Here is a 13,088-nt window from a genome sequence, read left to right on the forward strand (position 1 = left end):
GACATATCTGCATCTGACACCACATATTCTCTCAGACGGCGAGACGAATCTCCTTCAACATATGCTGATAACAGTATATTATAGCTAACTGTTTTCATTTACTTTAATTTAGTGTAAAACCGGTTGTTTTTGAAAGTTGGCGCTTTAAATACGCTAAATAAAGCTTTTTATATAAATGATTTTTATTAAAGACTGCAGTGTTAACGATTTAATAAAAGGGCAGAGAGAGAGAGAGCACGAGAGAGAGCACACGAGAGAGAGAGCGAATGCGAGAAAGAGGGAGAGAGAGAGAGAGAGAGCGAGCCCCGGCCGCACGCTCACAGTCTTCAAACAACACGAGCGCTGTCTTGCTCTCTCCCTCGCGCATATTAATCAATTGACAAGATGGTGTCGATGTTTAAATCATTTAAAATGAGAATGTAAGTGTGCTCACCCCATTTTTGTTTGTAAGAAAAACTTGGATTAGATTTCATATCGCAATATATATTCGCAGAAAAATAAAATATCACAATGTCATTTTTTCCCAATATTGTGCAGCCCTAATAATAAATGTGACTTGATAATAATAATTATGGCATAGGCTAAATAAAAATAAGAAGGTAACAGGTCTACATTAAATGGAAATGCCAAATCCTCCTAATATTGCCAATAACTGATGTTTTTGACAATATCTCTGGCTAGCATCGACAAAAGATCAAAGTCATTTGACGCACCAGCAAGGGGAGGTTATTGCGGGGCAGTGTATCGTTACACCCCTAATAATAATAATGTATCTATTGTAGATTATTGTATCTGGTTGTTGACAACATGCCATGCTGTAAAATGCAGGCCAGCATCATTTAAATCCATGTCAGCATACAATTCTGTTTGCAAGAAAGTTATATGGCTACACAGTACAGTTCATCGCTACCCTCTTTTTCCCAAAGCTTATGTTCATGACACACTTTGTGGTTGGACTCATTTAAGCCCTGCAAGCCAGGGTGTCAAAACTTTGGAAAAGCCTTTTTAGCAGTCAACATGCAAAGGAAAATATTTCCCACAGTCTACACAAGAAAACCTGCAGGATGTTTAATCTTGCCTTAACATAGCTACAGTAGGAACAAAACCAGACCAGGTGGCAAATAAGACAGACCTAATACTACAGAAACTCCCTAGAGGGCAGGAATGTCTAGGTGATGTAACAGTTGATGTAACGGTTGATGTTAAATGTTATGAAAGGTGTCGTTGAAATTGCTGCAATGGTTTTGGCAGTAAACAGTATATCCTTGACATCCTAAATCACAGTTATTGTGTTACACAACCTAGAACAAACACGTCACTGCAATGAGCATGTCATCAGACACTAATTATTATTTTCCAGACAAACATTAAGACTAATCATAGACTGAACCCAATCAAAAGTAATAAATTGGGCCAACAATATGTCATGAGAACAGTGCACATCAACATTTTTCCCCCCAAAACCCTGTGACTTTCTTTCATCAAAAGAATGGAAAAGTTCCCTTTTTAAAACATATTTTGGGCACTCTAAATTAGTGAAAGATTTGGAGATGTAAAAAAAAAAAAAAGCACCATAAAAGTAAGTAGACTCATGCTCTATATTCTAAGTCTTAGTCATTAAATCTTGACATCCACCTTAATTCTCCTTGTAGCACACTGCAGTTCATGAGAGAAGTAACGATGTCTGATTTTCAAACAAATTATTCTTTTGAGTCAGATCTTGTCAATAAATTGCTTAATCCAGATAACAAAACTGGTTTGAACGATCCATTATTTAATCAGATTGGGTCTGGGTCTCGAGTCATGGATTACTTCAGGATGCTCTCAAGCTTTTTTTTAAAGGGTTCATGAACTGCCTTTGTTTTTGAATAGGCGTGGCAGATTGTAAACTCTGCATTTACCTTTCTCACCATTTACCTACTTCACATGCAAATTGGGGGCGGGGCTAAACAGGCAGCGATGTAGAAGCATGTGCTGATCTTCTTCTGTGGAGGCGGTTATCCACACTATTACACCATACAGTAGTACATTCCACAACTTGCCTTCGATGTAAGCAGTTTTTAGACTAATGAGAAAGTTTTAAAGTGCCCCTATTATGGATTTTTGAAAATGACTTTTCATGCTGTATGTAACAACTCTAGTGAATTTAAGTTTTAAATCTGAAAGTGCACCGTTTATAAAGGTATTGTCTTTCAAAAGAAAGAGTCGACTTTGAATCATTTAAATTAGTTGTTGTTTTTTTAAACAAATCCCAATCAGGCATTACAGGCATGATGAAAAGAAAATGAGACCAATTGGGCCAAGCACCGCAGATTAGCGTCACACAAAGGTGGGGTTTGGAAAAATGAATCGTTGAGTGATCGTTTGGGAGTCGTTGAGCAAGTCAGATAAAAATAAATGCATATTATAAGACAATGAAAGTATTTTTTGACCTTTCATGCATGTAAACCTGTTGTTGGGGACTCCCAAAACCAAAATATGAACCTTTCATTACCCATAATAGGGGCACTTTAAGTTCTGAAACTTGTCAGAAGATCAAGGGAATTTAGATTTCTCAATTCTAGACCCCTTTAATAAACTGTTTTGTCAGTTTGAATGCATTTTCAATTACTGTAACTGCATGGAAAAGAGCAATCAGCAAAAAAAAAGTTTTCCTTCTGAAGAAGTTACACTACCATTTCTGAAGTTACGGGTCAATAACTTGATCTGAAAAAAACTAATTATACTTTTATTTAGCAAGGATGCATTAAATTGATCAAAACTGACAGTAAAGACTTTTACATTGTTACAAAAGATGTAGATTACAAATGAATTCTGTTCCTTTGAAATTTCTATTCATCCCAAACTCCACAAAGATTTTAAGCAGCACAACTGTTTTCAACATTGGTAATAAAGAAAAATGTTTCTTGAGCACCAAATCAACATATTAGAATGATTTCTGAAGGATCATGTGACACTGAAGACTGAAATTATGGCTGCTGAAAATTAGGCATTAACATTTTAAGATATATTTAAATAGAAAAGTGTTATTTAGATTTAGATTTTAATATTAAAATGTCATAGTATTTTTGATCGAATAAATGCAACCTTGGTTAGCAAGAGGCTTCCTTTCAAAAACAGAAAATAAAAACTTTTAAATGGTAGTGTAAGTCATAAGGGCCTCAAATGAGGGTTTGTTAATAATGACAACTTTTGATTCTGGATAAACTATTAATTTGGCAACACAAATCTGTAATCACAGGCTCAACCAAAACCAGGAAGCTCATCTAATTATTGCTTGTAAACCATGAAGGCCTTAACAAATAAATTCGTAAGTTCATGTTTTTTGCCCAAACAGACAACTTACATTCATGTAAAACACACAAGTAAGAATGTGGTACTGACGGTGCAGGCTGAGGGAGATGTTGATGGTCTTCTCCTCCGTGAAGCTCTTGGCATTAGGGAATTTGGCACACTTTAGTTGGGTGGCTGCAGGGGAGTCTCCCATGTGGATCCAGCACACGGTCTCCTGGGCGTAGATAAAGTCCATAGCGGTGGTCTGCTTGGTGTTGATGGAGATGGGATTGGCTCCGCTTAGGGAGGTGGCTTGGATGTTCTGTGAGTTGGCAATGAGGAGGTACGGATGCCGATCTACAGGATCTTAAACGCAGAAGGGAAAACATGGTGCTTACAAAACAAAAAGGATTTGACCACATAGCCAGCAAGACAAAAAAAGGGGGTTAGCAGAAAGGATGTTCATTTCCTACCGTTCTTAGCCTTGCAGGACCGGTTGTCTGGTTGAGGCAAGTAGCCCTCCACACAGCTGCAGGTGTAGGAGCCATCTGTGTTTATGCATGTCTGACTGCAAGTCCCGTACACTGCACACTCGTTAAAGTCTGACACAGAGAAAGCCTCATGTTTCCCATTCAATATTTCTACAATCATCACTTAATTACAAAATCATAATGTCATTCAAAGCTCACCTTTGCATCTCTTTCCATCTTCTCCCACCTCATAGCCATTCCTGCAGTAGCACTTTGGGCCCGACAGCGTCACTGAACAGTTGTACTGGCAGCCCATGATGGTGCAGTTATGAGCATACTCTATAGCACAGGAAACAGAAAGAACAGAGAGTTAGCAGAGAAACATCTACAATTAAATTAAATATTGGACAGAAGAGATAAAAAAAAAACTGGAAAGTAGGACTAGTCAAATTCACAACATTTGTCAGCTTTTGGTTTAAAAATAAAATAAAATAACCAGCGACCTTACATATGATAAGCAGTTTGGAGAAAGTAAGGATGGATAATATAATGTGTTAATTCAATTTTTTTTATTTCAAAATACAAGTAGTTTTACTAAATAATATCCAGCAAAAATCCAGCAATTGATACAATTGTATATTATTATATCATATTGTATTACAAATGATATATTTTTAAATAAAAATTTAGTTAAATAAAACCTGTTTAAAATAATAAAATAAAGTAAATAATATAGGCCTAAATGAATACTAAATGAAAACAGGAATAACAAGCATGGAGATTTAAACTTTATGGCAACAATGTGTCAAAAATAACAAAAACAACAACAACATTTACTTACAAACATGGAATAAAATATTTAAAGGAGATATATTATGGCCCTTTTTACAATATGTAAGTCTCTGGTGTCCCCAGAATTTTTCTGTGAAGTTTCAGCTAATACTTCACAGATCATTTGTTATATAATTTTGAAAATGTCTATTTTGAGTGGAAGCAGAAACATGCAGATTTTTAGGCCTGTGTCTTTAAATGCAAATTAGCTGCTGCACCCTGGCCCCAGCCCTAATCAATTAACCTACAAGCTGGTTGAACAGCTACTTAAAACCACCTAGGATCAGCCTTAGTCTGTAATGAGTGTCTTTCTTACATTCATGCAAAACATGACACTTGATATTCGTAAAAAAAGGCTTGTCCTACGTGATTTCTATGAATGCGGTGTACAGTGAAAAGCCTTTAATGCTCTTAAGCCCTATTCGGACTGGACTAGTTTTACAGGGGGTCGTTAGAGAAATCTGCGTTTCACAGACGTACTTGGTGATTTTAATCCCGTCCGAATCTGCCACGTCTGTGTTTTTCTCACACAACCTCTGTGAAAATTCCAGAGCAAATTACATACTGTTTTTCAGCAAACTCAGTGATCCTCTGAGAAAACTAATCCCGTCCGAATGCGAATGTCTGTGATTGCCGGTGATATTTTATTTCACAACGCGTTTCCTTGTGTGTTTTGGCCAACGTGAATTACCGTAGATGCTCTTACCGCGCGCATGTTTCATATATTTGCTTAGCGGCAAATAAATAATAATAAAAAAATAATAGAAATAATAAAATCAAGAGCAAGATCGCGTAAACTGTTAATACTGGCTAGTGTAATATCAGCATTAGGTAGGATTACTCACGTTCATTTATGTACTCAGTTACATAATGTTTTAATTACATTTAATAAAAAAAAAAAGAAAAGAAAAACAAGTTAAACTAAACGAACCACACATTAACATGGTTTTGCTATACTAGCCATTTAGTATTTATTGTGTAATAATACTAAGGCAATCATTCTGAATGAATTAAATGCACGCATACAGAGCGCGTGATCTCTGTGACGCCCAGATGCACAAATCAGACCCTCCCACCTCAGTAATAAACACGGAGATACTAGTCCCGTCCGAATTGGTACATGAAAATCACAGACGTCAGGTGGTAAGAATCGAAACTCAAATGTAGTTTAGAAAACTAGTCCCGTCCGAATAGTGCTTTAGAGACGCTTTTAGGACATCTTGGCAAAATATGAAAGCACAACAGGGGCTTCACTGCTCAACCAACCAAAAACACATACACACAGAGCGTACGATTAAAAGGTTTGACTGGACACAGATGAGTGCACTTGGTTTTATACTGTGGGTATTGCTGTGCTGCCAAACTCTGTATCACTGTCCACCAACCTCTGTGTGAACTCAGACTGTGGCTTTGCTCAGACAAAAAACAAGTCTCCACATGCCCACCGGATACACACAGGTCTGAGAAAGCCACATCCTTCAAAACAGCGATTTCGTCTGATATGTTAATGTGGGAATGGTTCAGGGAAGTACAAAATCACAATGGTAATATTTACTTAAGGAACTCCTTTATAATCCTGCAGGATTTTTATACCGGGAACATCTGTCTCAGTTGAGCTGATCACAAGCTGACAGATACACGTGTAAATGTGATCCGACGAGTCTTGTTAGGTGCATCATGATCCAAACTTCAAAATTAAAAACAATTTAAAAGTTCTTTCACAAGAACATCTGATCATAAACAGACACTGGAGATGCATCTGAGACTGAATATCTTTACTCCAGTCTTCAGTGTCATATGATCATAAATGACAGAAAACTAGATGAAACAATGCCACCATAAGGCATTCGTTCAGTTATGATTTGGAGAGCCCACAATGTTCATGAAAAGTCGGCCCACAATGCATTGAAACTCTCCTCCTCTCTGTCCTTTCTTTCTCCTACAGAGACTAAACCACAAAAATGAAAGCACAGGGACAGCGAGAGTCCTCATCGCACAAAAGCCTGTGGCACTGGGGGGTACAATGGAGCTTTTGTGGAATGTTTAACGAGGAAGATGTGCAGACAAAATACAACGGCCTGTATCGAATCAATTCCCCCATAACGTCCAAACACAGTTCATATACTGACCTCACATCCACAAACGACTCCAAACAAGAGCTGAGGGCGTTTGGGGCGTAGCACTGGCTACTCAAAAAACTGTCAGGTCTAAAAAGTGTTTCTAAAATGTTCTGCACGGATTTTGAGGGGAAATTTAGCAGAATTAATTTAATGGGATAATTTACCCAAAAATTTTAATTCCAAAGTTGTTCTAAACCTGTATGAATTGATTTAGCTAAATACAAAAGATGATATTTTAGGGAATGTTAGTAACCAACAGTTTCTGGTCCCTATTAAATTCCATAGTAATTTTTTCATACTATGGAAGTCAATGGACGTTCGGCAACTGTTTGGTTATCCACCATTCTTCAAAATATATTTTTGAAAAAAATATTACATTTAAAACAACTTGAAGGTTGTGTAAATGATGACAGAATTTACTTAGGCAAAATGTGTGTACTACACTTTTCTGAGTAGCTGAAAGTATTACGGAATAAAAAATTGAATAATTATGGACATGCAAAGTGTGACTAACACATGTGACACTGACCTAATCGAGCCATATCATTAAAGGGGGGGTGAAATGCTCGTTTTCACTCAATATCATGTTAATCTTGAGTACCTATAGAGTAGTACTGCATCCTTCATAACTACAAAAAGTATTTAGTTTTATTATATTCATAAGAGAAAGATAGTCTGTACCGATTTTTCCCGGAAAAACACGAGCGCCTGGAGGCGTGATGTGTGGGCGGAGCTAAAGAATCACGAGCGCCAGTTGAGTTGACAGCGTTTGGAAGCTGTGACAGCTGTGAAGGCTGAAACTGAATGAGAGCAGCAGCAGCAACGACTCGCTCTGAGCAGGGCTCGAACCCAGGTCTCCGATGGGAGGCGGACGCACTAACTAGGAGGCAGAGATATTTTAAGCAGTTTTACTCACCGCCTGTGGTTCCAACACACAATCGTGACCCTTTTTCGTTGGGATTGCATCATCCTTAAGAAATAAACGATACGCAAAACCGTCGTCAAACTGGGCTTTGTTTGTAAAACAAGCATTTTAGAAATGCAGGGAACAAACACTTGCACAACTCCGTTGATGCTCTGTAAAAATAAACTCCATCCACTGGTCCCTTAATGCAGTTTTTTTTTGGAAATCTGTGCAGGGTTGTTTTGCCCTGGCAACCAAAAACACACTCCTTTTGTGACATTTCGCGATGCTCTCGCTCTGATCAGTGATTGTCTGTGCACAGCCTCTCTCTGCTCTGCTATACGGGAGCGCGCGCTCTTCCGGCAAACGTGCCCTTAGGACCCATATAAGGAAATTCCGCTCCATCTAACGTCACACAGAGCCATACTCGAAAAAAACTTTCCGGAACTTGTGACAAACCGGAAGGAGTATTTTTTGAACAGAAATACTCCTTCAAACTTACAACTTAATGTTTGAAACTTTGTCCATGTTTAGCATGGGAATCCAACTCTTTAACAGTGTAAAAAACTCAGTATGCATGAAATAGCATTTCACCCCCCTTTAAAGGAATGTTGCTGGTTAACCTTTTCAGTGGTGAGTTTAAAATATTCCAGCGGTCCCCCCAGAGTGAGTTTTTGTAAGGCGACCATTATTTTAGAACGTTTCCCCTTACTGTTTCCATCGCGCCAAGCTTGTCATGTGACACACCACGTCTACAATAACACTGTTATTTTATACTGATGGATCGCTTTTATTTAGTTTTTACTTTTTTTTATTTAAAATATTCACAAACTTGCATACTATGTCATGAACAATCTGATATTCCAATTTATACATTTGTGTAAATGAGTGTGTTTGGTGGTTTAAAAACCTTTCTAAATGATCTTGATCATGATCGGTTATGTGAGATGGGTGCCGCCATGTTTGTTCGTGTGCTGTCAGTCAGATTTACAGCACGAGAATTCATTGATCTCTCAAAAAAATTAAAGTAATAAGTGGTGGGTGAACTGGGTGAAGAATAGAATGAACTGTATAGTTACCTACGCCAAGTGTATCTGATATAAATAAAACAGCTGCAAATTAAATTTGAATCCATTGTTATCGTTGCTTCCATAGACGTGTATTTTTCAAAGTCTAAATGTATTTTTTTTACTAGTATTAAATACATATTAGTATTAAATAAATGTCCGAAACCTAAAATATGCTTTATGTGGTTAAGGACACTGCATTAGTTGCGATAATACGACAAGAGCAGTGCACGTCTTTCTCTGGCTCAGCGCCAGTCGCATCAGTCCAAAAATACGTTGAGGAAAAAAAACATATATAAGTCGCATTTATTTAGAACTAAGAACCAAGAGAAAATATTACCGTCTACAGCCACGAGAGGGCGCTCCATGTTTACAGTGGTAGACTACAGGAGCACTGAGCAGCATAGAGCGCCCTCTCATGGCTGTAGACGGTAATGTTTTCTCTTGGTTCATTTCTCTCGGTTCATGTTAAATTAATTTTGATAAATAAGTCGCACCTGACTAAGTCGCAGGACCAGCTAAACTATGAAAAAATAGTGTGACTTATAGTCCGGAAAATACGGTAACAATTATGCAACGTCATCCAATGTTCTAAATCCCATATGTGACACCGTATTCCCAGGGGCACAGAAATAAAAATCCCACATGTGGGATTCTCTCCATTTTGGGAGAGTGAAACTAATATTTTTTTTAAACCAGGTCCCAGAGTGAAGAAATCTGAAAACGCCGCCCTTGTGTTTTCGTCTGGACAGCGAATCCGTATATTGTCTGAAACGATGACATCTTTAGCCCATGTTTCTCCCATAGTCAGACACCACTATGTCATGTAACAGCAACCAAAACATGAACAACAACTGAACGAAACTACTAAAAAAGAAGAACCACCAGAATCCCCACTGTCTTGTAAAAAGTCTTGGGGTCTTTGAATATTCTTTAAGAAAATGTGAGGCTTAGAAACTGAAAAGAGCCACTGACAAAACTTCCCCAGGCCCCCAAAATACCCTTAGACTCCAGAGGGTTAAAAAGTATCAAATCAAAAAGAAACCCCATCATTTGTGATCACTGGATAATCATCTTTCGTCAAGAGATTCCACAAAATAGGAATGAACACAATTTTTTGGTTTATTTTTCCAAAGCACAATTTTAAAATCACTGACACTTCCAGGTTTTCCACACCCATTGAGATCCTGGGAATATTCCTCCGCAGGAATTAACCTCCTATTGGCAAATGCAGTCTCCAATTCCCACAGCCATATCTTACAGGTATTTTGATTGGTATCCACGTGTTTGTGGTTTATTAGAGCAACGGAAATAATTTTTTCGGGATCATTTCAAGTAAACAGCCAGACCTAAAACCAGTCTTCAACCGCACCATATGCGAACCACTCAACCTGTTATAACACTACTATTAACAGCAGATTCAGGATCAGATCTGTTCCTTATGTCTCTTCAGAAACATCTTGTGTTACTGAACATCCAGCTCTCTCGTTCTCAAGCACAAGCAGAGGATCAGGCCACACATCCTGCATGCTTCATGAGGAGAACAGGAAATGGCTAAAAATGTCACGCTTCCCATTTTGGCACTTGTGATTTCCAATAATATTTTAGTTGAACTGTAGGAGACCAGGCCAGTATTGGGGAATAACTAACAAGAAGCAGAGATGCTGTGAACTTAACTGCATTTTTCAGTAGTGTGACAGCACTGAGCACAGCTGTTCCAGTAAAAGCTAGTTTATTCAACAAGTAGCGGTACAGCATTACAAAACTCTACATCACTGTATTTGTCACATCTACTCACACAGTCTTATAACAGAGCAAACTAAACAAACACATTCCTAAACTCTCAAAACAGCTTTGGGAAGTCACTTCATTCACTTCAATGAATTCAGACTGCTCCATTTAAATGTACTGGTTAAAAGTGATTCATTTTTCATTACTCACATGTTCTCCTAACCCAGTGTGCACCATTTTTAATAGACTTCTGTGTGGTGACATAAAGTGTTAGCTATATACACAATACAACACTAAATAATAAATTAAGAATGAATTCGGTTCTTTTTAAGTAAATTATTTAAACTTTTAATTATATTCAATTTGATTATTTTTTCAGGATTAATTTGATTAATTGAATAGTAAAAAGAAAAAAGCATTTATTTGAATTAGAAATGTTTTGTAACATTGTAAAATGTCTCTACTGTCACTTTTAATCAATTTAATGTGGTCATGCTGAACAAAAGCATTCATTGAAATATTAGTACTGACCCCAAACTTTTGAATGATAGTGTATAGTTGCATTTAAAGGGCACCAAATATGCCCCTTTTTACAATATGAAATATAACCTCAGAATGTGTGTGAGAAGTTTTAGCTCAAAATACCCCACAGATAATTTATTATATCATTTTGAGAAATGCCCATTCTGAGTGGAAGCAGAAACATGCTGTTTTTGGGCATGTAGCTTTAAATGCAAATGAGCTGCTGTTCCCTGCCCCCTTTTACAGAACAGGACTATGCTTTTACTCTGCCAAAAACATATTTTTGGTTTTAATTATTATGGTCTATCGTGCTGAAATAATGCATTTAAAACATCACATTAGACAGATTCTGCAAACGGCTTATTCTGAGACACTTATGATTTATGGGGATTTAAAAGAAAAGGGTAGGGTGGTTGTGTACACACAGTACCAACATATTTATGGTCAAACAGCATTTAAAAGTGAATTTTGCATTATAGGTACCACTTCATGGCACTTTATAATACTTTATAGCATGTTTGTGTGTAATATTTCTCACGTCTGAGATCTCGCTGTTTGTCTGTTGGCAGGTCTGTGCATGTGTGTGTATGTGTGCGCGTGTGAGTGAGTGCATAATGTGCATTTGGTAATAATTGAGATGGGGGGGGGGACTGACAGCAAGAGTTCTTGTCAGGACAAGAGGTTGATGAACTTCAACTTTGGCCTATGTGTTGTGTGTTTGTTCAAGATTGATTGGGAAAGATGAGAGCAAACCTTTCAGCAAGCAGCAGTTCTGGAACATGCACACACAAACAAACTAATGTTGAGGTACACTGACTCCTAACTACACAAAACTCTTGTTGTGTTTGATATGAAAGTGTCCTCAAGATGAACTCAAATTGCTGAAACCAAAAAAAAAAAAAAAAAAAAAAAGACATTAATTAACCTATTTATCTGAGCGGTACACCGTCCAATCAATACTCCTGATCGCCCTCCCTGTTCAGTCACAATAATACGCAGAGATCTGAGCCAAGCTCATCCATCAGTGCAGTGAAAACATTGTGAAGCCCTACAGCAGAATAGAAACAAATGGATAAGCCATTGCCCAGAATGATATGCTGTTGCCAAAGCTGAGCTCAGATAAAGTTGAAAGGCACAGTGGAGTTTGCCAATAGTAGTGCAAAGTTCTATTTCAAGGGCTAATCATTCTTGTACGTGCTGCGTATTTGCCTGCATGTGTGCAGAGCATCCTGTGTGAATAGGTCAGCTAAACATAAGCAAACAGAGAAACCGCCGGCTAATACAAGGCATGATAAACATAGGCACCGTGGCCACATTAGCAGATAAAGTCACCAAAACTGCAGTCACATACCATTTCAGTGACATATTTCTAATAAAAACAGGATATTCAATGATGAAAAATAGGACAGCAGAATAGTGATTAGTAGTCAGTTTGGAAGTGATGATTTATTTGATGGTATTTCTTAGAGGCTGAGCAAGCTATTACATTTGGGTGAAAGATTATGAAGACAAACAAAACATGAAACTGATTAATTGTGCACATGAAGGAACCTGCCTTAAGTAAATAGGGTCATTTTAGGTTGATTTATTAGTGAATTATGAGTAGCTCAAAGTAGCTACAGTTCAAAGTAAACAAGTCAAAATTCAAATAATAGTAAAATAGTCAGCTACTAACTACACTTTCATATAAAAGTTTGGGTTTAGTAAGGTTTTTTTTTTTTTTTTACATTCAACAAAGCTGCATTTATTTGATGAAAAATACAGTAAAACTGTAATATTGTGAAATATTATTACAATTTAGTTTCTATTTTAATATATTTTAAAGTTTTAAGCATCATTACTCCAGTCTTCAGTTCCACATGACATATGCTATTTTGCAGCTCAAGAAACATTTATTATTATTATTATCATCAATGATATGATATAATTACTTTAAAGGAAACTGATACTGTTTTTCAGGATGCTTCAATAGATAGTACAACATGTTTTGCAACAATATAAATGTTACTTAATGCTATGCTTACTTGCTGAATAAAAGTAATTTTTTTTTCCAATCTGACCCCAAACATTTGAACATTAGTGTATATTAAAATTACTCAGTGGCAAATAATTTAAACTGATAGTGTGAACAATGAATAATGAAACTTATAAAGCTAAAAACATCTAAAAT

At 37.1% G+C, this 13,088-nt stretch overlaps 1 protein-coding gene across 1 annotated transcript in view; it reads right to left on the minus strand.

The window, feature by feature from the left end:
- Positions 1–13,088, minus strand: part of lrp1ab (low density lipoprotein receptor-related protein 1Ab) — a 110,887-nt gene that overhangs the window by 61,862 nt on the left and 35,937 nt on the right. Inside the window, exons 4-6 of the mRNA XM_026241908.1 lie at positions 3,963–4,082; positions 3,747–3,875; positions 3,385–3,639 (exon numbers count right to left, since the gene is read on the minus strand). Of these exons, the coding sequence (XP_026097693.1) occupies positions 3,385–3,639; positions 3,747–3,875; positions 3,963–4,082 (504 nt within the window). The remainder of the gene's footprint in view (positions 1–3,384; positions 3,640–3,746; positions 3,876–3,962; positions 4,083–13,088) is intronic.

This window comes from Carassius auratus, unplaced genomic scaffold (assembly GCF_003368295.1).
Source record: "Carassius auratus strain Wakin unplaced genomic scaffold, ASM336829v1 scaf_tig00000254, whole genome shotgun sequence".
NCBI lineage: Eukaryota > Metazoa > Chordata > Actinopteri > Cypriniformes > Cyprinidae > Carassius > Carassius auratus.